Source organism: Diplotaxodon limnothrissa, linkage group LG15, assembly GCF_057381915.1.
Source record: "Diplotaxodon limnothrissa isolate DT_005_m linkage group LG15, D_limnothrissa_male_GT1.1, whole genome shotgun sequence".
Classification (NCBI taxonomy): Eukaryota; Metazoa; Chordata; class Actinopteri; order Cichliformes; family Cichlidae; genus Diplotaxodon; species Diplotaxodon limnothrissa.
Window position 1 is genome coordinate 16090277 of NC_140610.1, and position 26265 is coordinate 16116541.

At 40.7% G+C, this 26265-nt stretch overlaps 4 protein-coding genes across 5 annotated transcripts in view; 2 read left to right on the forward strand and 2 right to left on the reverse strand.

Annotated features, from left to right (window-relative positions):
* Positions 1 to 3368: 3368 nt before the first annotated feature.
* On the reverse strand, positions 3369 to 13635 carry cpsf2 (cleavage and polyadenylation specific factor 2). Of its 2 annotated transcripts, none has more exons than XM_085372074.1 (15): positions 13565 to 13635; positions 12986 to 13152; positions 9615 to 9774; positions 9410 to 9515; positions 9190 to 9319; positions 8985 to 9100; positions 8661 to 8848; positions 8216 to 8506; positions 7952 to 8052; positions 7412 to 7615; positions 7139 to 7291; positions 6696 to 6918; positions 6181 to 6495; positions 4690 to 4824; positions 3369 to 3745 (listed from the first exon to the last, which is right to left on the reverse strand). In XM_085372074.1, the coding sequence occupies exons 2-15, from the start codon at positions 13132 to 13134 to the stop codon at positions 3653 to 3655; spliced, it is 2364 nt and encodes a 787-aa protein (XP_085228200.1). In that variant the 5' UTR covers positions 13135 to 13152; positions 13565 to 13635; the 3' UTR covers positions 3369 to 3652. The 2 variants fall into 2 exon arrangements, with proteins under 2 accessions (XP_085228200.1, XP_085228199.1); XM_085372073.1 differs by having other exon boundaries at positions 13519 to 13635.
* Positions 13636 to 13873: 238 nt separating this feature from the next.
* On the forward strand, positions 13874 to 15982 carry ndufb1 (NADH:ubiquinone oxidoreductase subunit B1). The gene is made up of 3 exons (XM_085373180.1): positions 13874 to 13936; positions 15185 to 15333; positions 15832 to 15982. Exons 2-3 carry the CDS (start codon positions 15194 to 15196, stop codon positions 15866 to 15868), a joined length of 177 nt encoding a protein of 58 aa, XP_085229306.1. The 5' UTR covers positions 13874 to 13936; positions 15185 to 15193; the 3' UTR covers positions 15869 to 15982.
* Positions 15983 to 16104: 122 nt separating this feature from the next.
* Positions 16105 to 22833, reverse strand: riox1 (ribosomal oxygenase 1). Its single transcript, XM_085372703.1, has 15 exons — positions 22730 to 22833; positions 22456 to 22599; positions 22220 to 22362; positions 21443 to 21542; positions 20654 to 20767; positions 20199 to 20305; positions 20005 to 20112; positions 19494 to 19528; positions 17704 to 17882; positions 17286 to 17390; positions 17052 to 17193; positions 16828 to 16948; positions 16638 to 16737; positions 16466 to 16552; positions 16105 to 16269 (listed from the first exon to the last, which is right to left on the reverse strand). The coding sequence occupies exons 1-15, from the start codon at positions 22814 to 22816 to the stop codon at positions 16210 to 16212; spliced, it is 1632 nt and encodes a 543-aa protein (XP_085228829.1). The 5' UTR covers positions 22817 to 22833; the 3' UTR covers positions 16105 to 16209.
* A 1139-nt stretch (positions 22834 to 23972) lies between these two features.
* The window catches only part of extl3 (exostosin-like glycosyltransferase 3), a 39793-nt gene continuing 37500 nt past the window's right edge, over positions 23973 to 26265 (forward strand). Inside the window, exon 1 of the mRNA XM_085372881.1 lies at positions 23973 to 24156. The gene's annotated coding sequence lies outside the window, so the exon portion shown is untranslated. The remainder of the gene's footprint in view (positions 24157 to 26265) is intronic.

Consider the following 26265-nt stretch of genomic DNA (forward strand, 5'->3'; position numbering starts at 1 on the left):
CTTCCAAATACAGTGGGTTGAGCTGATGCCGTAGAGCTCAATTTTGGCTTCATCTGACCATAGCACTTTCTGACAAACCTTCTCTGAATCATATACTGGCAAACTTACATGTGCTTCCTTCGGGGGAGGGGGGGGGGGGGGGGGGGGGGCTGCAGGTGCCACAAAATTTCAATTCATTACTGTGTGGTGTCTTACCTATGGTGTTCTTGGTGACTGTGGCTCCAACAGCCTTCAGATCATTAACAAGCTCCTCACATGTAGTTCTGGGCTGATCCAACACCTTTCATATTTTTTCCATTACTGAATAATCACACCAACAGTTTTCACCTTCTCACAAAGCTTCTTGCTGATGGTCTTGTAGACCATTCCAACCCCGTGCAGGTCTACAGGCTTGTCCCTGATGTATGCCAAGACTTGACAGCTCTTTGGTCTTTCCCATTGTGGTGGAGAGTTGAATGGAAGAAATCAGATCAGAAAGTAGATCAGCAGTTTCTGAAATACCCAGACCAGTTGGCTTGGCACCACCAACCATGCCACACCCAAAGTCACTTAAATCACCTTTCTTCCCAATTCTGATGCTCACTTTAAGCTGTCTGGACCGTGTCTATGTGCCTAAATGCCCTGAGTTGCCACCATGTGATTGGCTGATTAGAGTTTTTAACAGCTGAACAGATGTACATGATAATGTTTCCTATGGGTGTATTTATGTCACAAGTTCTTACCAAAAAAAAATACAAAATTTTAAATGTCCTGAATCTGGTAATGTCTTTATCTTAGAGTCTTAGAGTATAGGTACAAAGGTGCATAAAATTTTTCCAAATCTTTCAGATGTCTAGTTTTAGCCATGATTGCTGGTTATTTAGAACCCATGCTTAATCTCAAAACCAGTAGAATGTCATCACAATGTCCATTTGGGCTGAGTGACAGTTCCATTTTTAGAGCAGGATATCATGGGATTTTTGTGCCTTATGTTATGTTTGAATATTGTGTGGTTTCATAGAAATTTGTCCCCGTTTCACATTATTACATTGATGTCATTGGCATTAAGTGGTCTGCTTAGTGAAGAGACCAGGAATTCAAAAGGGATTAAATTCATTCATCCTCCGATCCACACAGATGAATGGGTATGCACGACCAAGATGCTTGTTTTTTGAGTGCAGTTTGGTGCCAGTGACTACAGCGTGAAAGGCACAGGGGTGGTCAACCTGGGTATGGGTTCATGATATGACATCAACCGGCAGATTGGAGGTGCATGTTGAGTGGAAAGCAGCTCTCTTAGTGGCCTCCAGAGGGCAGAGCGGCCTCTCTGCCCCTGGGCGATTCTGCCCTGTGCTCTGGGCTTAGCTGCTCGTTACATTAAAACAGGGGCTTCTGTGACAGAGTCAGCATTATGAAAGCTAAGAGGATTAGCTGATGGACATTTCTGGCGTTGCCGGTCAATTATCAAAATGAAAAGCAGTGACTGGGCAAGGCCTGGCATGCTCTATGGCACAGAAGAGCTCCTCTCTCTCTCCTTCTCATCTCCACTCTAGCTCTCCATCTCCCACTCAGCTTCTGTCTGTCACAGGTTACTGAGGTTTAGGCAGGGAGGCGGAGAAATAAATAAAGGCGTCATTGATGCCTTTCTGAACATGACATGGTTATCTGTGTGAGCCACGGATTAAAAAAGAGCATTTAAAATTTAATGTTTCTAAAGTGCAAAACTGTATGTTATGCAACTGTGTAAAAACAGGCCTGCATGTCAGCCAGCCATCCATGCTCCTCCAACCATGTGCATGATCATCCATCCCCACATACACTCCCTCACACTGCGTGCTTCGCTACTGTGTATGTGTGGGCATGTGTGTGACTGTGTAGCCCCCTGTGATTGTTTAGCACGCTATGATAATAGGAGGAGTCTCCACCACTGTGATGTCACGCTGCCAACACGTGTGATGCTGGAGTGTTGGGGGTGATTTGTGGGGAGGCAGGATGGGGAGGTTTGTTTTGGTATATCCAGAAAAGTGACATTCCACAGCTGCCCGTGTTAAGGATCTACCCCGGGGATTCACACAACACTGCGAATGTAATCAGCCGAGTCAGTGTGCCACCACGGCTGCAGCGGACACATCACGCCAGCAGTGACACCGTGCCTCCCCTTCCATCCTCAGCACTCGCTTTTATCGCCCAGCTTTAATACAAGCAGTCACACCTCACTGGGGCACGGCAGAGGTGAGGCTGTATATCCACGTGTGCCAGAAAAAGATAAGAAAGCAAACTGATCAAGTGTTTCTCTTATTATTATTTTAAAGCCAGGAAGGCAACATTTATATTTACTTCTATAACTGTGAGACAGTTACTTAACATATAAAAAGAGCAGTAATCCTGGCTTACTACAAGCAGGCTGAATTATATTCAATCCCAATTATCACTTGCGGGGACAATGTCATCTCGGCGCTGTATTACAAATGGTCCTGCTGCATGGGTAGATTTGATATGGGTATTCAGAGGCTGCTTACATACAGCTGAAAAATGTCTCCATCTGGTGTCACTACACAACTAGCTAAACTAATAGGTAGCAAAGTATTTGTAGTGATAGACCGATCAGCATATGTGACACATCATATGCTTATTTTTTTGTGTTATCAGTCTGCAGTTAGTTTTGCTTATTGGCTTATTTTCATTTTTGCACTGGTTAGGTTTATCATTGTCTGGATTTCTGTTTGGTTGTGTGTTTATTCCTCAATATCAGTTGATCTGAATTCATCTCAAAGTGTAGATTCTGAGAGAACTAATATGAAGCTCTGGAGCTTTGTCAAGCCCAAACTGCTGGAACCCTGTTCTCTTTCCTTGCCAGTGTGCCTCTGCCGTGCGCAGTGAAAACATACAGAGGTGGAAGAGAAGATTATCGAATTAAATCGGCCACATTTTGGATTCGAATCTCCAGGTAGGCCGGGGCCTTTCTGTGTGGAGTTTGCGTGCTCTCCCTGTGCCTGTGTGGGCTTCCTCTGGCTTCCTCCCACAGCCCAAAGAAGTGCAGTGGTGAATCTAAAGTGGCCGTAGGTGTGAATGGAAGGTAGATAAAGAGCTTAAGTGCACAGCATAAAGTCCTGTATGAGTATATGTGAAATACGAATGTGGGCTTGTAGTATAAAGTGCTCTGAGTGGTCAATAACACTGAAAAAGCACAATATACATGCCAGCCCAGTAAGGATTCTGAGAAGTTTTCGATTTTACCTTATATAAGCAGTAATGAATGCGTGAATAGGCAAGTAACGCAACATAACTGTAGGACTGAATAGCCAGCATTTGAAGTTATGGACATTTAAGACAAACAGAAATACATCTTGGAAAAAAAAGATTTTTAATGACAGATCTGGAGGCCCAAAACATTTACTTGGATGTGATTGTAAAGAGGGAGGACTTCAGAATCTGTTCACACAAAGATGTCAGTCCATGGAAGCATCTGCCTTTGCCATTATTGAGGTAAACTACCAATAAAAAAAAATTACCTGGAAAAGAAATTATAAAAGGTACAGGAAAAGGAAAATGTTCAACACGGTTTGCAGTGAAACAGTCGGAACTGCTCATCGGGAAGAGGTACACGCATCTTCTCTGGGTAAAGTCCTTGTAAAGGCTTGTCTCTGTATTTCCATGGTGTGCTCTGCTGCAGCTATACAACAGCGTACTGCTGATACAGGAGCTCCCGGATCTTATAGTAGTCGTCACACAGGCAGCCTTCCAGGCCAATGCGTCCGGCCTCCGTCTGGACAAAGAGAGCGCAAACATGCACAGGTCATCCACCAGGTCCTCACACAGCAAGCCTTCACCAGCCTTGTACATCACACCAGACCTTAAAAACAAGTGTGTTCCCCATTCCTTCCTACAAACTTGGATGAAAGCGTCTAATGAATCTGCATCAAGATTTTACAGTTAAACACCGCACTCCTTTACGAGTCTCAGCTCTCTTTGATTTCCTTTTCTGGGTTGCATCTATTTTAAGTTCTTGTCAATTATGCAGGTTGTTGTTAGTATCCTGGCTCACTCCTACTTTCTCTGTAGCTCTGAAGCTTTGCCTGTGTTTCTTATTTGCATCTTTTGGCTGAGGTGAGATGTTTTAATTTGCTGCTGGGGCTTTGGTAGCCTACTTACGCACGCTGTATTTGTTTCTCTTTGTGTGTAAACTACCATTTGGGGTATTTGTGCTTAAGTAAAGAAACGTTAAAGTACTCAATTTTTCAAGTCTGTCTTAGAAAAACAGTCAGGTACCTACAGAGTATCAACATTAAAACCAGTTTTCTTCCTCCTGTTCATGCAAATACACTTTAAGAGAAAACAGGAAGCAGATTTACAGCCTATTGCTTCCACCTGTTTTTCTCTACACCCCAGACTTTCCCATGACATATGAAATGACGTGCTCAGTGCACCGTAAGGAACTGCTCGGGATCCACAATCTATAATCAAACAAATGGACAAGCACAGTTTGTTGTAATTTTTTGTTAGTGTGTCTCATGCGATTAATTTTCAACTGTGCATCGCTGCATCTGATGGCTTAGAGTCTCATGTCACTATAGCCAAGAGTGTAAAGAGAAACGGTCTTTCAAACAGCATTTAAAACACAATTATTTGAAACACTGGCAGGTTTAATATGACTAATTGACTGGTTTTCTATCTATCTAGTATTCTTTCATGGGAAGGAAGGATACTTACTCTGCGGACGGCCACCATGTTGTTGCATACCAGCACTCCTCCCACAAACTCGGCCTGGATGCCCTCTCTCAACAAGACTTGCTTGAAGTCAGACAGACGAGGCTCGTTGATAAACACAGACTGATGCCCTGAAATCTGAAGAGAGAGTGAAACAGGGTCAAACTTTTCCTACAAAGACTCCTTATTCACTCTTTTGGACGCAGACTATCACAATCACATCACGAGCCTTGGGAAAAGTTTTCTTTCAGGGATCATTTCTGCATCGTACGTTGGTCAAATGACATTAAAATGCCAAAATAAGTTTTATGCACTAATTGTAGCAGCTATTTGGGCCTAAAAGTCACATGCTGCTCATGTTGTTTCATTTGCCAAAACAATTTGCATTACTGCAAGGAAATGAGGCTACCTGTCAAAATGAGCAGCAGCAAAAACAAGCCTTACGATCACATATTCTCTCTGAGCTGAATCGAAACAAAGCGCCCTATTTAGCATTCGTTCCACCCTCTTTAGCTTTCTTCGCACTCAGAGGTGGGACCACTCACTCGTACAACATCACTGACCCATCTAAATGTTTGGGGCACACTGGGAAAAACAGACTGTGTTTGATCTCTCATTCAAAAATATCTAACAACTCTACAGCAGCAAAATAAACTTGAAAGTGAATATTTGAAAGTCCTCCACTCAAACACGTGTTTAGAACATGTGCAGAGCCTGACACTGGGAGACGAAGAGAAAAAGTTTAGAGCTGGAAGATATAAGCAGAATTTTGTGAGCTCACAATTAGGAGACTATCTCAGAGCAGCTAAAGATGGTTCATGAGAGTTGGCTGTAGCCCCTAGGCTTGAAAAGTAAAGTCAATGAAAACATGCCTTAAATGGCTATTGATCGACAGGGGGTTGAGAACTCTGTGTGAAAATTTGTCCACTCTTTTCTTTGATTTATGAGATCATAAATGTTTTTCTACTTGTTTATATGTTGTAAATTTCAAGTGTTCTTCAATAGAATGCGACAGTATTGCGACAGTTATTTTGCAGGCCAAAAAGTTCAGCATATTGGTGCGGCCGTGCATAGTCCTGATTTTTATGTGGCCCCTTGGGGGAAACCCCCTTCCAAAAAAACGATGAATAGATTAGAGTAGGGCTACTCTATGAGTCACATGTAACAATCAGTCTTAATCTAAGTATAATTTCTGTACAGCAAAACAGCTGTACAGAAATTTGCTGTTTTGCACAAGCCAAAATTAACATCTCATTTCACATCACTAGAAAACACAATAGCACATTGCTAACCAAGCTAGCTTGTGATATCTTGTCCAAATATGGGCATGGTTGGAGATGGAAAGAAAGTCAAACTTAAAGTTTTAAAAAGAAAAGTTAGAAATACATGGAAGATTGTCCAGCTTTTAAATACAGTGTGTGGATGCATTATGCAACATAAACCATCAAAAAGAACTGCAAAATCATTCAAGACAGCAAGATTTCTGCTCCCCACCTCGTTTGGTGGCAGTGGTTCCAGCGTGGGAATGACATCACTCTCTTCGGAAAACTCCTTCTCGTCCTCTCCGAACAAGTTCTTCATGGCTCGCTGTGCCGTGACTGCTATGTTGATGGGGTCAATGTCAAGATCGGGGGCGATGTCCATAGCCAGCTCGCTTTCTTCCGCCTCGTCTTTCACACCCTCCTCCAGTATCACGCCGGTATCCACCTTCACTACACGCATGTCCAGCACACCGTCAATCCACGCTAGCTCCGTGTCTTTGGCCTTGCAGAACTGCAGAGAGCTCACCAAGGAGTCTTTTAACCGCACCTTTACCAGGACAGAAAACAAGATAGTATGAAGACCCTGACGAGTCTTGGAAGGATTGCAACACAATACTTCATATTTAAGGTCATAAAACACATTTAAGCTATAAGATCAAATGCACCCATTACTAAATTTTGGGGGAAAAAGACAAATAAACACACTTTATTAAAAATATAATTACACAGGCCTTAAATGAAGCTAACCTGGTAGATGTGGGTTTCACTAGTGGCATCCACAGTTTCCTGCAGTTTAGGCGTGTAGACTTTGATGTCCTTGCTAAAAGCCTTGCAGGACTCTGCCAGGTCCAGACTGGCTTCTGGTGGCCCACGAACAATCACCAGCTGTCTGGGCTTCATCTGATTGATAATCTTCTTTATGGAGTCCCCGTCAGAGCGACCCTCGTAGTCTATGTACATGACCCTTGCTCTGTGAAGAAACAGAGATGAGGTCAAGCCTTTCAACACTACCCTTGCTAGGACAAGAACTGCGCCAGAGACACCAGAGACTTGTTGACTACACATAACAATTTTCAGCATCATACAGGTTGATATTCAATCACGTGGAGGTGGATTCTACTGTACTGTTTGCCAATGGCCAGTTAAAATGGCTGAGAAAACACAGCCAAATTATCACAATGATCACTGACCTTATTTCAAGACTTTCTATGCTTGAGATGCATTTTGTGGGGACTACAGACAGATCCTGGTCCATAGGTTCATCTCCATTGGTCAAACCAGATTCTAATTTGCTCTTCTCCTCCTCTGTGGCTTGCAATTCAGGAACCAGAAACTCCTCTAGCCTTTAAAAGGTAACATTGGTTTTTATTATTATATTATCATTGATAAAAGTCAGAGTTTCACATTAGTGGCCTCCTGCATTCATCAGTCATCTGATGTTTTTGTGCATTAGTATCGAGTACCTGATGATTTCTCCATACTCGTCCCATTTGATTCTCTCCTCGTGTGTGGGGAACATTGGATATGACTTTTTGGCCTGTTTGAAGAAACTGCCTTTACGGCTGCCCTCGCCCTTCATCATCAAATCGTGGTGTTTGGTTTTTACTACAGCCGACTGATCCAGATCATCATCCATATCGCTCTCATCGCTGGAGTCCACATCCACCCTGCAAACCCATAAAATAAATATTAATTCTATACTTAAAAGTTTAATTTATCTAAGAGCAGACAACGTATTTTTGCTCGGTAGTAGAATATAAATGTTTGTCATAAACGTGTTATGACTCATCTCGCAGTTACAGATTTCCTTTTAAACAGCATGTTTGAGATTTGAAGTCTAGACCACAGTTTGCATTTGTGATGGCATTTTTTCCAAACCTAATTTGCTGTCGTACTCGTGAACTGACTGATGAAACGTTTTGTAACACCAAAAGCGTCACAGAGAAAATACATGCAACCCTTAAGCTACGAGTCATCTCATGTCTTTTTCTGTAGAAACTTACTCTTTTGCTTGTTCAAGTTTTTTAGCAGTTTCTTTCTTAAGTTTCTCCTTTTCCAGGTATTCTTCCAGCTCCTTGCCTTCGAGTTTTACTCTCTTCTTGACCTGTTGTAACAAGAAAAAGTGGCAAATGGATACGGTGTAAATGACAAACTGACACGTTTTGTTTCTTCCTAAGCCGGGTCTGCATATTAGCATCAGGAGCTTCCCATGGGGCAGATATCAACCCTCTGGTACAGCAAATCAACATTATGACTGCAGGCCTCACCTCCAGATCCAGCATCATTTCTCCAGGGTTGTCGATGAGGTAGCGAGCTAAGGTTCCAGGTGTGGTGCGGTACGTCAGGATGATGGAATTTTTTGCATTTTGACACCACTGGATAAAAAGTTCTCGAGAAAACCCTGACTCAAGGTCCGGTTGGCTGCAGAGCACCACCTTGGGGCTGGGTACTCGGGCCAGGTCTGCCAGACTGTGGCACAGGGTCAAATGTCGGAATTGGAACGGGTTGTTCCTCTTGTCCTCAAAACACCTCATGAGCTTGTCACTCATCCACTCCACCTAGAAAGGATCAGTGATTAATGAATTCAAGAATTATAACAAATATGTATTATTTGCTGTGCTCTCTCTGTAACAAAATGAAAGTTTTGACTGGAAAAATCTGAATATTTCAATAGTTTCTCCGATGTGAAAAAAAACAAACAGTTAACAGTACCTGGGACTTTGAGAACTCCACTACATTGTAGCTAACATTGTTAAGCAGAGCGAGTGGGTAAGCTCCGAGCCCAGCATCCTTTGTCCTCCAAATCTGGTCCAGGAGCTGAGCCAGTTCCAGCACACGCCCAGCTGTATCTACGGCAATAAGGACATTGCCATCACCACGCAAGGTCTCCATCACATTGGCTGTGGAAGAACGGAAAAAGAGAATTACAAATGTACATAATAAAATCTGTAACCGTTAGAATATGGCAGTATGAACTCGCATATTATTGATGTAATAGTGTTAGTGTTAAAGCGCCCAGTGGCTATTAATACGTACTAAGTAGCTGCTCATCTCTTTGCTTACGACGTGGTTGTACATACGCCGCATTGAAGGAGTCTGTAATAAGTAAGGATGGACGGCTGAGGCTCTCCAGTGAGCAGCCATTGAGGTGGCTGGAGTACACAGAGAAAAAGAATGCATTAACAATGAGCCAAACTAAAGCAATAAAATTTCATTTCACATTAACGTTTTCTTTGCTTACATTTCTCTCTTGTGGTTAAAGTCCACGGCGTAAACAATCTCCTCCTCCCCATCCTTCACAATTTTCCAAATAGTGCCTCCAATCATGTGACCGGCTGGAAGAGGAGTAATGGAAAGACCGTGCCCTTTTCCTGTCAGGTAAAAAAAAATACATAAACAATCACATTGTTATATGTGGTGCATAAACAGGGAATAACACCTATTCTGCAAATAAAACACACCTTTCAAATTGACAATCTGAGAGTATTTCAGCTGCTGGATCTTATCAAAAGCAGCATCCACATCATCAAGTGTGAACAGTGTAAAATCTTCACTGTTGTTTCGGGACTACATGGAAAGAAAGAGAGAATTTAATAAAGTAATGGTAATCAAGCCAAAAAGAACCTCTGTTAATTAAATCATGCATTACCCATATCCCCTTCTTACCTGATACAGATCGTACATAAACATTTGCCCCATCTTGTAGACAGGAATTGTGGCATAGATAGTACAGTTCAGCCCCAGTTTGCCCACAGCGTATGGCAGGGCTCCCAAGTGTATGGGGTCGGGATGGGAGAGCAGCACAGCGTCGACCTGATGAACATGTCTGGAGAGGGGGAAAAAGAGCATTGCAGCAGGTTCAAGTCCCAGAAAAGTGGAGTGGTTTAATTCAAATCTTTATTCAATCGCACAGTCTCGTCTCACAAGATCAAAATTTCTTCTTTAAAGGAGAACAATACGCATTCACAAGGAGTTCAAACAGATAATAAAGCTTTACATTTTACAAGGGAAATATAGGCTTCTAGTGGCCTCTACTTTGAGGACAGTTTGCGATTCATTCAAGATTAGAAGGTGCACAGTTCCAGAAACAAAGCCAACTAACATGTGCACATGGGAAATATTTAAAGTTGTGTTTAATGCTTTCCCCCTCAACAAAGATGACATTTCATGAACTGCCCTGTACCCTTAATGATGAGTTTTGATACCTCAATACATATCAATAAAGACGTGACAACCACTGAAATAGTTTTGGGGTTTTTTCCAAGGGTAACTGAATAGGCAGAGACCACCCTCACCAATTTCTGATACAAACCCAGTCATTTTGCTCTATAAGCAAGAGCTTCAAGGGTTACTTCTGATACTCCTGGTGTTAAGATAGCTATTGTGTAAAAATCAATTTAGAGGTTTCCTGAGTTTGCACTAAAATAAGACTTTAAAAAACATTTTTTCTCTGCAAGTTACAATTCAACCACTGTCTCTGTAGCTGTTGTTATTAGATGTGAGAAGAGAGGAGAGTTTAGGTAGTTTGGAAGCCTCAAGAGTAGAGCTGTGCCTTTTATTTTTGACTCTATAGATGTTCATCCAACCGATACAGTTAGAAATGAGTATGAAATTCCTCATTGGTGATAAAGCACTATAATACACAGGGTTTTACAACTGGAGTGCTGATAGTAGGGCTGAACGATATATCGCATTTGCGATAATATCGCGACATGATCAAGTGCAATTTTCTAACCGCAAAGGCTGCGATTATACTCTGGACATGTCCAAATTCATGGGCTGCATCCTCCTGAGGCCGCATTTGTAGACCGATTACGTCACAGCGACGCGCCGAAGGCTGTCCAAATTACTACCATATCCCAGAATTCATAGCGCGGCCCAGCCAAACTCCAGTTTCCAACAATGGCGGCCGCTACTAAGTTTTAAAATTACTCATACTAATCTTTCTGGGTCACAAAATAAACTTTTAAAATATTTTCAGGCGAGAAAGTAGTTGTGTAAACATCAAATATCTGCTCGGTTTATCAAGATATCCTATATTTGCAAAAGTGCTTCGACGTTTTCAGAGGCGTCTGCTACCCACCAGCTCGACAGCTAGCCGGGAGCTCGAGGGTTACTGATGCGGCCGAGAACGGCACAACTCCCGGCACATCATTTTCAGATCACCGCGGAGTTTCTCTGCTCGGGTTAAACGTAATATATAAGTCACCTAGACAACCTAAAAATGTCATTGTTGGGCTTTTTTCAGTGTTTTGTTTGTTCGTGAGTAAATCGGTTTGGCTGAGATTAAAGTTATTAGATTAGATAAAATAAAACTTTATTAATCCCCCGGGTGGGTTCCTCCTTGGTTTTCACACAGCTGACTAAACGTCAAACAGAAAACTTATTAAACAGAAGTATGAGACAGTCGAGAATTTACGCCAGTGTCTGGTTATATTTTAGATAGCAAGAAGCAGACGGCCGAGTTTATTAAACTCCACCGAGACAGCGGTGACGCTAATCAGAACTAGCCTTCTGATTCAGAAGGCTAGACCGTCCAATTTCACGCCTTTAAATTTTAAAGGCGTGTTTGTGTGTGTGTTTATACAATTGCTATTATGTTTGCACTTTATGTGTAATGTTACTGACTGCAGAGATCAGTAAGATGTGTGTATTTTTTATTTATTAGTTTTATTTATTTAATATTATTTTTTAATTGAATGACTGTCTAGTAGTTCACAGATGTCGAAAAACTGAGTGTGGTAAAGCCACTGATTTTTTTTTATGTATATTTCTGCAATCTGCACATTGTACTGACTTTCATTTTAATGTTTACACCAGGGTTCCTTGTCAGCACTTTATGCTCAGATGTTTGTAAGCTAAAAATAAACTATTGTGTATGTTCAAATATACTGTTGTGATTGAAGAAGTTAAATAAAAATGTCAGTCATCAATTCATGCATCACCTCATGTCATCATAACAGAGGTCTGTCTTCCAGGAAAGAACAGTTTAAAATTAATGTAATATAGTATTGGCCATACTATATGATGTATTGCTTGTCTTTGTTTAATAATACAGAAGACAAAGACCTTAAAAAATAATCGCATATCGCATCGCAATCGCAATATTGGGGCAAAAAAATCGCAATTAGATTATTTTCCATAATCGTTCAGCCCTAGCTGATAGGGCAGTATGACTGTGTGTGTGTGTGTATGTATATATATATATATATATACATACACACACACACACACACACACACACACACACACACATACACACGCATTTTGTCTCCAAACTGTTCAACTGGAACTGTCCTTCTAATCTAATTCTTTCGCCCAGTGAAAATCTTAACATCTACAAAATTGCCATTAGAGTATTAATTAGATAATTCATGTTGTATATATGTATAGGAAACAGCAATAGAGCAAGAATTAGAAGACATACATTTATCCATGCTAATGAAAGCATAAACAAGCAAAGGACTAAATTTGGAAATCTCTCCATATATGTTAAACCATCTCCTTGTGCCTGATATTCTTCTACTACAAGATGAGACAGAAGAAGTACAAATTCAACATACATGTAAGTGAGGTACATTGGGTTTTTGATGTTAAGATTTCTTCGCAGATGACTTTCAGACTCAAACAAAACCTACATCCATCGTCTAATATGTGGTATGACAGAAACCAACAAACAGAACCATATAATCTGTGGACTAGAAGCTTTTTACTATAGTATTATAAATGATGGGCTACACCTGGACCCATCTAGAAAGAATGGCCAGGACAGAAATCTCTGGAGATCTACCTTTGGCAGCCCATACCCTGGGAGGGGTGACGGGCAGTAGTAGTATTATAAACTTTTTTTTATGTCAGTAAAAAAGTCGGCACAAGCTTTCTTTCCCCTACTTCACGGTGGGGAGGTCAGTCATCAATAAACCAGACTGCTGTGGGTGTACTGTTTAGTGAGTTCATAAAGGCACATTTACTTTTTGCTAAGAGTTTAAAAAAAATAGAAACATCAACTGTTTTTGAAAGACTGGCGGTATACCGACCTCTTCATAGCATCTATGATTTCCGTGGAGAAGTTCTCATCCCACCCGCAGTCCAAGAGGAAGCGGAATTCATCCACCTGCAGCAGGTAACAAAGGGCAGACTCCTCCAGAACCCCTGACACGGCTGTCAGCTTGATAATGGACGTCATGGTTCTTCAGTTGTCGAGCTGAAATATAAGATTTGTGCTTGCATGTTATCCTCACCACGAAACCTTTCCTACTAACTCTAAGGCCCGTGGCTCTTTATGTGTGAGTGCGACTCTGCGAAAAGTCATTCAATTTAATCAACAAAGAAAACAAACACAACCATGGTTGGAGTTTGCCATTAAAATCTGTGTGAGGCTAATAGCGTAATGTTGCACAATTTTAACCAGTGATGTATGCAGCTTACAGGCTGTAAGTAAATATAATGTAAACATAGTTTTGTCGCTAGCCACAGCTAGCTTAGAGTTGTTAGCAGATTGCCCAGCAAAGTGTATTTACAGTGCTAGCTAATGAGTGTAAATGAACTAACAAAGGAGCGTGCACCATACCATTAATTGTAAAATAATGGATTAGTCTTCTGGAATAAAAAACAACCTTTTTTTCTGTTATTCCCAAATTAAACCATTTTGGCTCGCGTTTTTGATAGCGGCAGACATACTTGCCGCTGCATCATGTGTGAGAGGGCAAAGGAGCATACCACAAATGGTGGTGTCGTTACTAAATAATTCTAAATCTCTTCTAAAACACTACATTTAGATTTTTTTCGAAAGGTATCTGAACACATCACCTTTAACATCATAGTTTCAGTGTTGGATCGTATCTAATATTCCACTACTTGTGCTTTGACATTAAAATGTATTATTTAAAAATATGAAACCACCTCGTCGTAAGTTTACAGTTGGTAGAATCCGATGTCCTTCGCTTGCTGAATGAGGAACTGAAGGCCGCGGCTGGTGTAAACAGAAGGTATTATTTTAGATATTAATATTACATTCATTATTCTTTTTTGGTCGAGCCAGTGCGTTTTAATGTGTTTGTTGTACTGACAATACAGTAACCAGTGCATCTTAGAAATAATCCTTAACTACATCTTAAAACATATTGCTAAGGCTAACTAGCTGACAGGCTAGCTAGCCAAGTGCCTCTCTCTAGGATACCAAAAGTTTGTGATGAACGATCTGCAGACTTACCGGATATTTAGTATTCAGCTTTATTTATATATATATATATATATATATATATATATAAAAGCTGTAATGTAATGCATGGCTACCATATGATAACTGAAGTGACCGTGGTCTGATGTGCATTTAATGAGGTTTGCCTGTCAAACCTCATTGAAGTGCATAAAGAAGTGTTGTAAATCATTGTCAAGGTGTACACATTCTTAGAATCTAAAGTAGGCGTTTAAAGACACTCGGTTGTTGTGCTTATTGTGCAAGAAAATGTCTGTCATTTTTAGTTGACAACATTAGCTAATTTTGTTTTCTAGAAGTTTTTTGCAGGTCCTCTAAATCTATGAACATGGGCTACCCCCAGAATACTACATGTTGCTAAACATTACAACGTCTCTTTTAATGGTTGGGACTCGCAGCATGATCAAAATAATGATGGTGGCACAATATAAAAAGCATTCTCCCTTTCCTGATCTTAGTTTAAAAAAAAAAAATTTGTTTCACTGAAATGTTTGAGATCAAACAAATTTTAACATTAGACAAAGATAACCCGAGTACATGCAAAATCTAAATCTGTGTAACTAAATGGAAAGAAATGGAATTAAAAGCAGAAAGCTGTCGTTGCGTTCATTATTACTTTTAATAAGTCACTTCAGTTGTAAGTGATCTGATTTCCTACACTTTTAACAGTATTTCCCTTAATTTTATTTTAGTTAACTTTTACCCTTATTCATTTGAGAGCCTCATTTAAAATCATGATTTAATAACTGATTTGTTTATTTAACAGGGGTATCTATGTGGTGCCAGTGTATCAATGGTGTATCTTAAAAGAAAGCAATAAGATATTGCTATATTAGTATTTAGCCTTTCAAATAGCTTAAACAGAGATTAGGCTGTTCAGCAATAGTGGTAAATGTTCTTGTATCATTTATGCTTGTGCTTTCCTGTATCCATTCTTCTTATTATACAAATATGAATGCACAACTGCAATCATAAGTTTAATTTGGGAGTATAAAACCCATGCTCTTTTTCTTTTTAGGTAGGAACCATGGTGAACTTGGCAGCCTTTGCCCGCCAGTACTGGGCGCACATATTTGTCCCCACAGGCTTTGTCATTGGATGGTACCTTGACAAGCAACAGGACCAGAAGTTGACAGCTTTCAGAAACAAGAGTGCTTTGTACGGAAGGTAAGAACGAGTGACTGTTCACCAAATAAAAACAAAACAAACCCCTCAGGTTATTCTTGAATTTAAAGACAAGCTACTATGTTGACTTCATGGTGATGTTTGTCACTGTGTACACAATAGCCCATGGCCTGGAGTTATTAGTTTAGTGCATGGATATTTTCAATTGGGCAAAGTTATAAATACATGAAATCTGCAATTTCATAAAAAATCCACCTGTAAATTTTCCTAAAAAGCTAGTGCTATAAATCCTTAAGGTTACTTTGACTCCTATCTCCTTTTTTTTTCCTAAAAAAGGCTCAATTAATAACCAACTGCCTTCTATATCTATGCAAATCCACTTTAATAGATTACCATATAACACTTTTTGTTTCTACACTTTTCCACTTTCAGCCGATAACTCCAGTAGTGATCTTCTGGTGTAAAACTGTACTCATCCATCATTCTGTTCTGCGAAAGCCAAACATCTTACAAAACTTCAAATTTTTCTTCTTTTTATAGGGAACTGAAGCCTGGAGAGGAGGTGACCTGGAGGTAGACTGCTCTCTACTTGAAAGCCTGTGTGGTGTGAACGAATGGGTGTCCTCAAATCACAATATTTAAGAAGACTCCTGTACCTCTGTTTTTGAGTTGTATCAACCAATAATAAAGACGCCATTAATTGAAATCATTTGGTACTTGTTAATGATTCTGGTTGTACAAGACAAAAACGATAAAAATTTTTATTTTTAGTTGAACAGCAAAATCACAAATGCATTATCCATTTCCAGTCGAGCTAATGAAGGCTACTTGGAGCAGACATGGTCTCCACTGAAGATCTTATTTTGTATAAAGTGATTTGATCTCTTCATGCAGTCACCATGATGGAAGAATCTAGTGCTACAGTGGTTCTGCAGTGTGGATAATCCCCTTCTCAAAAAGTAGTTCAGCCAAAGCAATCTGGGAAAAAGTAAAGGGAAAAACATGAGGATCAACCACTAATGAGAAACACAGGACTAAATAAGTGATTTCACTGTGCAGAAACCCCGTTTATACAGGTACCCATCTAAAACACTGAAGATAAGCTGCCACATACGAGACACCTTCTGCCAAAAACAAAACTAAACATAACAGAGTGTGTGAAGGTAATAATTACCCTGTCCTGCGCAGATTCACATGGGAGGCTTCCTACTGTCACAAAGCCGGGATATGAATGGATCAAAAACTCGACAGTATCTGTGTACTAAGAGGAAAAACAAGTCAACCCCATCATTAGCACAGTTTACGAGACCTGACATTTGATGACAAACACATCTACCAATCTTTACCTCTGGTTTTATTTCAAAACTCTTGAGCTGCTCTTTGTGGTAAACTCTGGAGTTGTCAGTGGTGTAGTAAAGATGAACCACATCTCCGTCATTGCATAACCTGGCGATAAAGATTTACAAGACAAATGACAATGACACTTTTCTGCTTTAATTGGTAGCCTTAACATATAGTCAAAAAAATCTGTGTTACCGGGCACACTGAGCACGTAGAATTCTGATTTGAGTCTGGGTAGTGATGTGTACACCCACATCCTTTACTTGTCCACCTTCCCACCTTGTAGGTGCTCCTTTCACACTGGTGACCAGTTCATCTGTGGGTGATGATATGAATTAGAATTAAAAGCAATATCGTGACATGCATCTCATTAAAAAAAAAAAACTATTGCAACAATTACAGCTCTCTCCATCACATACCTGGAGTGAGAGTGGGAGGAAGGCAGTCATGAATGAAATCTTTAGCCTTCTGATCAACAGCAGCATCCAGTGGTGCGTAATTTGTTAGCCTCTTCATCAGATTATCGATACGAGAGAAGAACTTTGCCCTGCGCGGGTCTTCCTACACAAGGATAAGTTTTGTCTTTAGCTAGTAATTGGGAGTAAATGAGGACAACACCTGAAAAGTTGGTAAAAATCACTTCATTTAAATACCTTGTCGGAGTTCTGTACTCCCATGTACGTCAGGTAGTCCAGAGGTAAACCCCGTCTAAACTCCACATCCTCCTCCATTGCTACTTCCAATGCTGCTGGGACCAGCTGAAAAAAAAAGAGCAGTAAATTATGAATACCCCTTTGTAAGTATAACTGTCTTAGGCAATCCTTAGGTTAAGAAAGACAGGTGATGTATGAACCGTCAGCGAAATACTCTCCACCAGAAATCATTAGTATCATCTGTCAGCAGGAAAGACTGCTTTGATTATTACTCTTCACCTGCAATGCAAAACCACTTCATGCTGGATGCAAGATTTATACCCTTTTGCTCACTACTGGCACTTGTACTGGTTTCAGAGTCCGGCCGTTGTCTTCATCTGCATGCATCACAGGGGGAAACAGGGAGGTTTTTTTTTACCTTTTGCAGCAGATCTCCCCAGCTGTTCTTCTGGTAAGAGGAGATGGTGATGTGCAGAGAGTGTGCATCTGGTAGGCAGTTGCCTTGATGGATAAAACCTCGAGGGAAGTAGATGAGATCTCCGGCTTCTACCACCACATCTAGGATCGGCTTACCAATGTCTGCCTGGTCGAAGTTTGCTGAAGAGAAATCACAAAGCAGACACCCCTGAGCATTAATTATATTTATTTATAATTCTGTTTTCCAAGCAAGAGAGACCATTTTATTTCCACAAATCAGTAATTTATCAATCAATCAATCAAGCTTTATTTGTCACAAGCAGGTTGCCCTGCAGTGAAAATGGGACCCCCCCCCCCGACCTTACACACATAACACAGACATCACATGGGGTTACAAGTTGAGTGATGAGTTGAGGGATGAGTGAGTGCTTATCAGTGTAAGTGTATGTGTGTGCGTGTCCATAGTTCAGCTGAGACAGTGTCCTTTGCCCTATCAGGCTAAGTAAACAGTCCTCCAGCCAATCCAGGTGGCCTTGCATGGGATGGGAAGAATAGTCATCACACAGTCGTTATCAGGGAGTGATTATTCGGGTCCAGCCTTGGGCCTGCAGCTGGCACCATGGTGGTGTCTGCATTACTATGTTGATTTTGTTGATTTTCCATGCGAGCAGCCCAGGATAATTTCAAGCTGTTCTTTAACACTCCGACACTGGTCTCTCAATCTCCTGTTGGAGAGCCGCGAGCCTCCCCATGATGGTATCAAACTTCTGTTAGGTGGTGTTGTCATTCTTTTGATTCTGAGACCCCACAACTGCAGTGATCCGTTCCGCGATGTGTTCCAACTGTCGCTCAAGGGTCTCATTTTGAGCAGGCCTCTCTCTGATGTATCCCCCCCATACGCTCAATGGTGTTGTTTTGAGCCTTCACAGCAGCTGTAAGCGTCTCCAAGGTGTTAACCATGCTGCGTTCGTTGTGAGAGGTCGCGCCTCGTCCCATCGCTTCAATTCCAGCGGGCAGCCTTGGGGGGGGTTTGAACAGCCGGTTCCGCTCTCTTATTTCTCCGATAAACCAGGGCCAAGCCAGCTCCGATCAGCAAGAACCCTGTTATCATGGTTCCGAATAGGTAGATATCTTCAGCGTCCTCGATCGACAGTCCCGCCAGGCACATGACCCTCCAGTTCTGCCACCCGTCCATCGTGTATCCGGCAGGGAAAGTCCCTCCAGGGCACTCGGGCTCTCCCGAGCCCAGACTTTTCGTTGAGAAAAGGGTGTCAATAGCATTCAGAGACCATTTGATCAAATCCATAATTCTCTTTTAGGTTTTAGAGAACGACAGTGAGAGACTGTTCCAGGGAAAGTAATGCACACAAGACAAGACAAGGACATAGAGGCTAAGCAGGGAAGATAAGGGGAAGGAGGAGAGGAGGAAAAGTGCGACCGCCTTCGCTGAGAGCCAAAGTCTGTTTCAGGGCTAGCAAATCTTTACATATTCATGCATTTTCTCCATGTATAATAATGTTTACATATTATGATTAGAAACTGTTTGTAATTTTTTTAAATTTATTTGTAAGTGACACCACAAGACATGAAATATTTCTTTTTCTGCCCTCCTTTATCAAACCCACTCCACCATCATTCTCTTACTTTTAATTACAAGTGCTTTTTACAAAGTACCCATTCCCCTGCTGCCCCAGGATCCCATGAGGTTCAGACCCAAAGGCATCAAATAATTATGCTAATAAAACGCAACCGTTAAAAACTACTAAGACGATTAGTTTTGTTTTTACTCACGACTCGAAAGCACGGGCAAGACCTCATCGTCTGATCTAAAAAAAAAAAAAAAAAGACAAAAATGAAAGTTAAAATTTTATATATATATATATATATATATATATATATATATATATATATATATATATATATATATATATATATATATATATATGTATATATATATATATAAAACAAACAAATTAAAAACCACATATGCAAACTGACTTAATTTATTATTGTTTTAATTGGTCTGAAGGTTCAATAAACACCCCAGTTTCACAAAAATGAGAATTTTCTGCCAATTATTTTATGGTTCAGGCTTTGCTGGGTTCAATCAACACTGATTTGGATGCTTAAGTAGTTTTGCATAAAACTTTAGTCCATCATGACCCACATACTATAAATAAGTCTGTTATGCAAGTTTGTTGATTTAAAACATTTGCAGAGGTTTACTAATGTAATGACATCACATAATGTGCACTTTAAAATTGTGGTGCTCTTTTTTGAAAGTTTCCCTGCCGTTTTTCACCTTGGGCTGTACACTCGCCAGTGTTTCTTCCCCTCCAGCTGAACCACAAAGGCTTCAATGTCATCATAATGTGGAGCAAATCCTTGTGTGCCAGGTGGTGTCAGGTATCTGGTTGAAGAAAAGGCATACACAGATCAAGACCAAAACAAATGGAGTATTCCCCAATGTGACCGATTTTTGCCCCAAATACTTACATATTGGCTCCCGCCATGCTGCCAAACTGCTCTTGGAGGATGGACAGCACGTTCCACACCGTGGAGGAGAAAGCCTGAGGATTCAGCATGCGGAGGGAGCAGCCACTCTGGGAATTGAGACACCAAGATGACTACTAATCTGCAGCACAGAGCAGATGGCGCACTGATGCAGCTAATGGAATGACTTCTATCATGCGGCAATGAAAAATATTCAAATTAAAATATTACTTAGTACATAAATATACATCTGATTTTTCTCTTAATGAAGGTGGTCCCAGAAAATATGAAAATGAGGATAAGCTTTAATGATCCCCACAGAGAAAGTGAATGCAGCTAATTTGCATCAAAGGGCCCAATTATTAGGAAAGTAATCAGGACATTAAAAATGCAGAAATCACTGAAATCTTGCTTTAGACATAATCATAAATCAGCAGCCTGCAGCACTGTGTCCCCACCTCATAGAAGTCCCACGCAGTGTATGGGAGCACTCTCCCTGGAGGATTGTGAGTCTCTCTCTTGCCATTAGTGTAACTTGTGACATCCAGGTTCACTCCATACTGAACATCTTCCTTAAATATTAAAAAAGTCAACAAATATTCAGGACCTTTATTCCTTATTTATACTAACAAATATGACCAAACTGCTCTGGACGATTATTAGTCTGCACAATTAGAGCAGGGTTGTCTCTAATTTTACATGGCGGCTACATACAGTCGACCAGTGAAACGCCCCTTTCTATCAGTGTAAAGAAGTTTAACTAGGCACTTAATCCCTGAGATATCTTAATTACTTTGGTAATGTGAATGGCTGTGGCGGAGGTCTTCATCAATAGGAAAAGCTGTAAAACTTCAGAAAAATACAGTTAAAAGCCCAAAATTTATGTCCGACTTCACGTGTTCCAAAACTGTCCAGTGGGCCAGATTTGCCTTTGACGGGCCAAATTGACATCCCCGAATTAGAGGTTTAAAAAAGGTGCCAGTTTGGTTAAAACATTTGTGAGACTTCCAGTAACAGATTACAATCCTTAAAAGTGCCAATAAAGCCTGCCATCCATCATGTCCCCTGATAAACACAGATGGGGAGATTATGTCTTCTGTTTATCCACCCATTCTCCAAACATTTCAAGTACTTGGTTCCACTTGCACCTTCCCTTGACTCACCTGGTGCTAATTCAATGTTTTGAAAAAGAAAAAGCGCAGTATCCATTTTTAACTAAGTTTAAGACTTAGTTTCAGGTTTCTTACCTCTCTGAAAATGCGATCGAGCTCTGCTGTGGAGAACAGTCCCTTGTAGTAATCAGGATTCTTACGTTGGACAAAGATGGGCTTTTTTTCCCATATTTCCCTGAGGAAAGAGGGAAATGTATCAATACCCAAGACCTGTACTAAGGAGCATGATTTAAGTTAGTTGGTTAACCCTGGGGTTTGAGTATTGCTGCAGCAGTTCATTTCTCAGACAGGTCACTTATGCTGCAGACCTAACCTGCTCCAGAGCAGTTTATGTTCAAGATTAAAGATCAACATGTATAAAAATCACTGGCTAATGGCCAATCAGGTCTCTGGAAAATGATATCACCACTCCCAGAAGATCCCCCAGACTACTGAGCATGAATAATAACGTTTTAACAGTGTCTAAAGTCTTTGGACTTTCCCTGATGAGCATCAGAAAGAAATAGATTCTCAGGCACAGCTTTCCTCCTTTCCTCCCCTATTAGCTTCAAACTGTTTTATTGTTTTGTGAGCATTAATACATGGTCCTAAAACAAGGCCCCTGTTTGTGCTTGTGGACCTTATCACATGTAAATGACGTAAATGAAAAGTGAGGTAAAGTAACTGAAGGAGCAGAATATTAAAGTGTGTACTAAAAGTTACTGGGTGTCAATAAAGGTTGAGAGAGAGAGAGAGAGAGAGAGAGATAGAGAGAGAGAGAGAGAGAGAGAGAGAGAGAGAGATAGAGAGAGAGAGAGAGAGAGAGAGAGAGAGAGAGAGAGCTTCGAAATAAGGAGTGCCAGCTGTTTGTACCTGAAAAACATCTTGTCAGGAATGGGGGTGATGAGCCACTGGAACAGCTTGCTCGCTCTCTCCCTGCTGTTGTTGACTTTTGCCAGGTCTGCCAGCAGAGTCTCGAGAGGCTCAGCGCTCACACACTCCACCGTCACCTGATTCTGACAAACACACACTCTATTAGGCCTTACACGTTTTTGAAATTCAGAAGACATTAAACCTCTATATTTACACTAGCAGGTAAACACACTCACGTGCGGAACTTCCTTCTGATTCTCCTCTTTTTGTGACGGCTTGTGAAGCTTCTTTCGCATCTTCTTCCTCTCAGCTTTTGCTTGAACTTTGACTTTGAGCTTAAAGGCTGCATTGTCCTTTTTCTTTTTCTTCTTAACTTCCGCCTATAAAAACAGAGAGGTTAAAACAATGCCCAGAAGACAGACGTGTGCAGATAAAGAGGAGAGGGCTGGAGTCAGTGTTGCTCCTCGTGCAGCAGTCAGACACTCAGTCTTTGGTTTTACGTGTGTGTACCTGCATTGGAGGCTTCTTAGCCGGAGGAGGCTGGTCCGGTTTTAAATTTTGATACAAGGCAAAAGCTGACATGTGTTTGCTCTCCATTTCACACCCGATGTACCACCAACCCACGACTTCTACACATGCTCCTGTGCGCCACTCCTTCTTCTACGAATGTTGTGTCGATTTGTTCTCTAACGGACTCTTTACCGCCACCTACAGACGTGTGCTTGATTTGACCTGATTCAATTTATTTCAATTTCTCCTCTTCTCCTTGTTCTTCGTCTTCTCAAGTAAACCAGTGTGAATTTAAAAATAATTAAAACTGTTTATTGTAAAAAAAAATTTTGTTGTACAGCAATATGATGGCAGGAAAATAATCAAAAAAATTACCAAAAACAAAAAGGTTTTTCCCAAAAGATAATGAAGCAACAGAGAAAGGCTAATGTTTTTTCTTTATTTTTTATTTTTTATAACGTTCTACATTGTTGATAGATACTGAAGACATCAAATATATGAAGCAAAATATATGGAATTATGCAGCAAATACAAAATAGATTAGTAACTCAAATATGTCTTATATTTTTGACTCCTCAAAGTAGCCATCCTTTGCTTTGTTGCCTTGGTCTTCTCTCATTGAGCTTCATGATGTAGTCACCTAAAATGGTTTTCACTTCATAGGTGGGCCTTTTCACCCACTTTGGATGTTATCATTCTATTCAGTGGGCGTTATTAGGAAAAATCAGTCCCATAGATATGGGCCAGTAGGGGCCTTCTACACCTGCTAGTTTGTTCAGAAGTGTTCTCAGGGTTCATTTGTGGAATTTCTTGCCTTTTTAATGGGGTTGGGACCATCAGTTCTGTTGTGCAGAAGTCAGATTGGTACACAGCTGACAGTCCTTATTTGACTTTATGATACCTAAATAGACCCACATTGAAGGCTCAATAGGTAATGGACAAAGTCACATACAACAGTGATAAAATAGCTTAATAAAAAAATTAAACAAGAAAAAGAATGAAGGCAAATAATTGCTAATTAATGAACTCGTCAGTTGAACAATTAATTAACTATAGGCCAACTATAGCCAACTATAAGCCACTTCACCGTTCACCTGTTAGAAGACATCTGTTTTTTATGGTCCATAATGCCGGCACCAGGTGGCGCAGTTTCACTGCATTTCCAGCGTTTGACGGCACCGTAGCATCGACACAGTTTCCCATAATGCTTTGCTGCGTGCGGTCGGCGCTGTTTGTCCAGCCGTCGTTCCAACAGTGCAGCTTTTAATGGTGCTGGAAGCGGTGCGAGATGAAAATGCTGCAACACCGCAGGCTTGTCTTGAGACTGTAGACCTGCAGATTCAGCACACGGAGATTTCTGCGGTGTGTCAGATATTCCTGGCGCCTTTCACTCAGTTTTTTAGGACATCTTGGACTCCTCTATCCCGGTGAGTTGTAGCCGCTGAAGCTAACATCAGTCTGCCAGTGTAGTACAGAGCAAATGCGTTTTGTTGTGACCACTGCTGGCTAGCACGCTAGCTAGTTGGAGAGATGAGATTTGTAGCCCCTTGTGTGGTTCCCTGCAATCCCCTGGCCATCTTTAATATGTCCTCCCGTCCTCGTTGGTTCCTAGATGTGAATTTTCAAAGTCCCGAAAGGTAGTTGAGTGGATTTCTGTAGCCCCTGCTAGTCGTGAGTATGTTTTGCTTTGATCTCGGCACACAGCCGGTGTATTCGAGGCTTTGCTGTAATGTTGTCTGAATATGACCCACCTGGGCTGCCCCGAAAAAATTTCGATCTTTAATATTTGAATCCCCGTTTTTTTTTTTTATTGTCACCTGCAAAACCTGCGCCACTTTTATGGCGTGTAGATTGTCACAAATGTCGCTGTCAGTTCAACATCGAGCTGCTTGTCAGTCGTGATAATTTATATTCATGTTTCATGTTAATATACTGACGACAGTTTCAGCATCTCACCGGTCATCGTTTACACACCAATAATAAATAATAATTTGCTTTTATAATAGGCAGTCAATTATAATGACATTTTTTAGTTTTAACACAACGATTGGAAAAGTTTAAAAATGGCTTTAAGTCATGGACTGCATCTTAACCACTTAATCAGTTGGCTTTTTTCTCCTTTTTAGATATTATTTTCAGTGACTTTATCTCCTGGCTGTTCCACCCCATTAACTAGTATTGATTCCCATAATATGAGTAAATTCAAATTCAAATTTTATTTGTCACGTACACAGTCATACACAGTACGATATGTAGTGAAATGCTTGGACAACTGCTCGTGACCTAAAGAAAACAAAAAAGGAAAAGGCTATGAATAAGATAGGAAATAAATATGAAAAATTAATGTGCTGCCTTGTGTTTTTTGACTAAACTCAGCATTCGTTACTCAGTTGCCATCTATCATCTCGTTTATATAAACGAGGGTAGACCGAAAATTACGTAAACTCGCCAGATAACCACAAAATTAAACTGAGCTCAAACAAAAAACTGGACGTGATTGTTTAAGACTGAGTGCATGAAACTTTTTAAAAGCAGTGAGGGAGTTTTCCAGAGTATTGTCTTACACTCAGTGGCATCTTCTTTTGTTACACCTTTCTAGTACCAGGTTGGACCCGCCTTTGCTTTCTGAACGATTAATTCTTTGTGGCATGGATTTAACAAGATGAGGAAAACATTCGGGAGTAATTTCGGTCCTTATTGAAGTAATAGCATCACACAGTTACTGCAGATTTGTCGACTGCACATGTGGGGGTTATTTGAGTACAGTAAATTCATTGTTGTGTTTAAGCACTTTGATGATTTGATCTATGTAGGAAGACTGTTATCCTGCCGGAGGGCAGGGATGGACACTGTGAGCAACAATACTCTGGTACACTGTGGCATGTAAACGATGATCTGTTGGTACTAAGGCAACCAGAGTGTGACAGTGTTCCATTATACAACCAGCAGCATCAACCATTGATAAAAGGCAGAAAAGATCCAAGCTTTCATGTTGTTTACTCCAAATTTTGTCTCTATCACCTGAAAATCACAGCAGAAATGGAGACCAGGACCAGGTAATGTTTTCCCAGTCAGAGAATTGCAAAAAAAGTGAAGTTATTTACATGCTTGGTTTGACCTTCAGCGTGCCTAAATGTCTGAATGCAACGAGGTGCTGTCATGTAATTAGCTAATTAGATATTTGCATTTATGAGTGGTTGTACCTAACGAAGTGGCCAGTGAGTGTAAGCCCACTCTGAGTGAGCTCTTTGCAGATGTGGAATATAAAGCCCTGTAGCTGATATTAAGGCAAGGCTTGGCATGTTTTTGGGAAGCCTTAGGTTTCTGCCTGGGGCAGTGCTTTTAAAGCATGTTTCTATAACCAGCGAACCAGTTTTCACTCACATGTCTTTGCCCAAGGTCTCCACTTAATAGCTGCTGTATCAGAGTTGTAGAGCTGTAGCTGTGAGGTTAATTCATTTGTGCCTTTAATGAATTGCATTATCAGATTATACCTTTTGTTTACTTTTACGTTTAAGTCAGTAGATCATATTTAA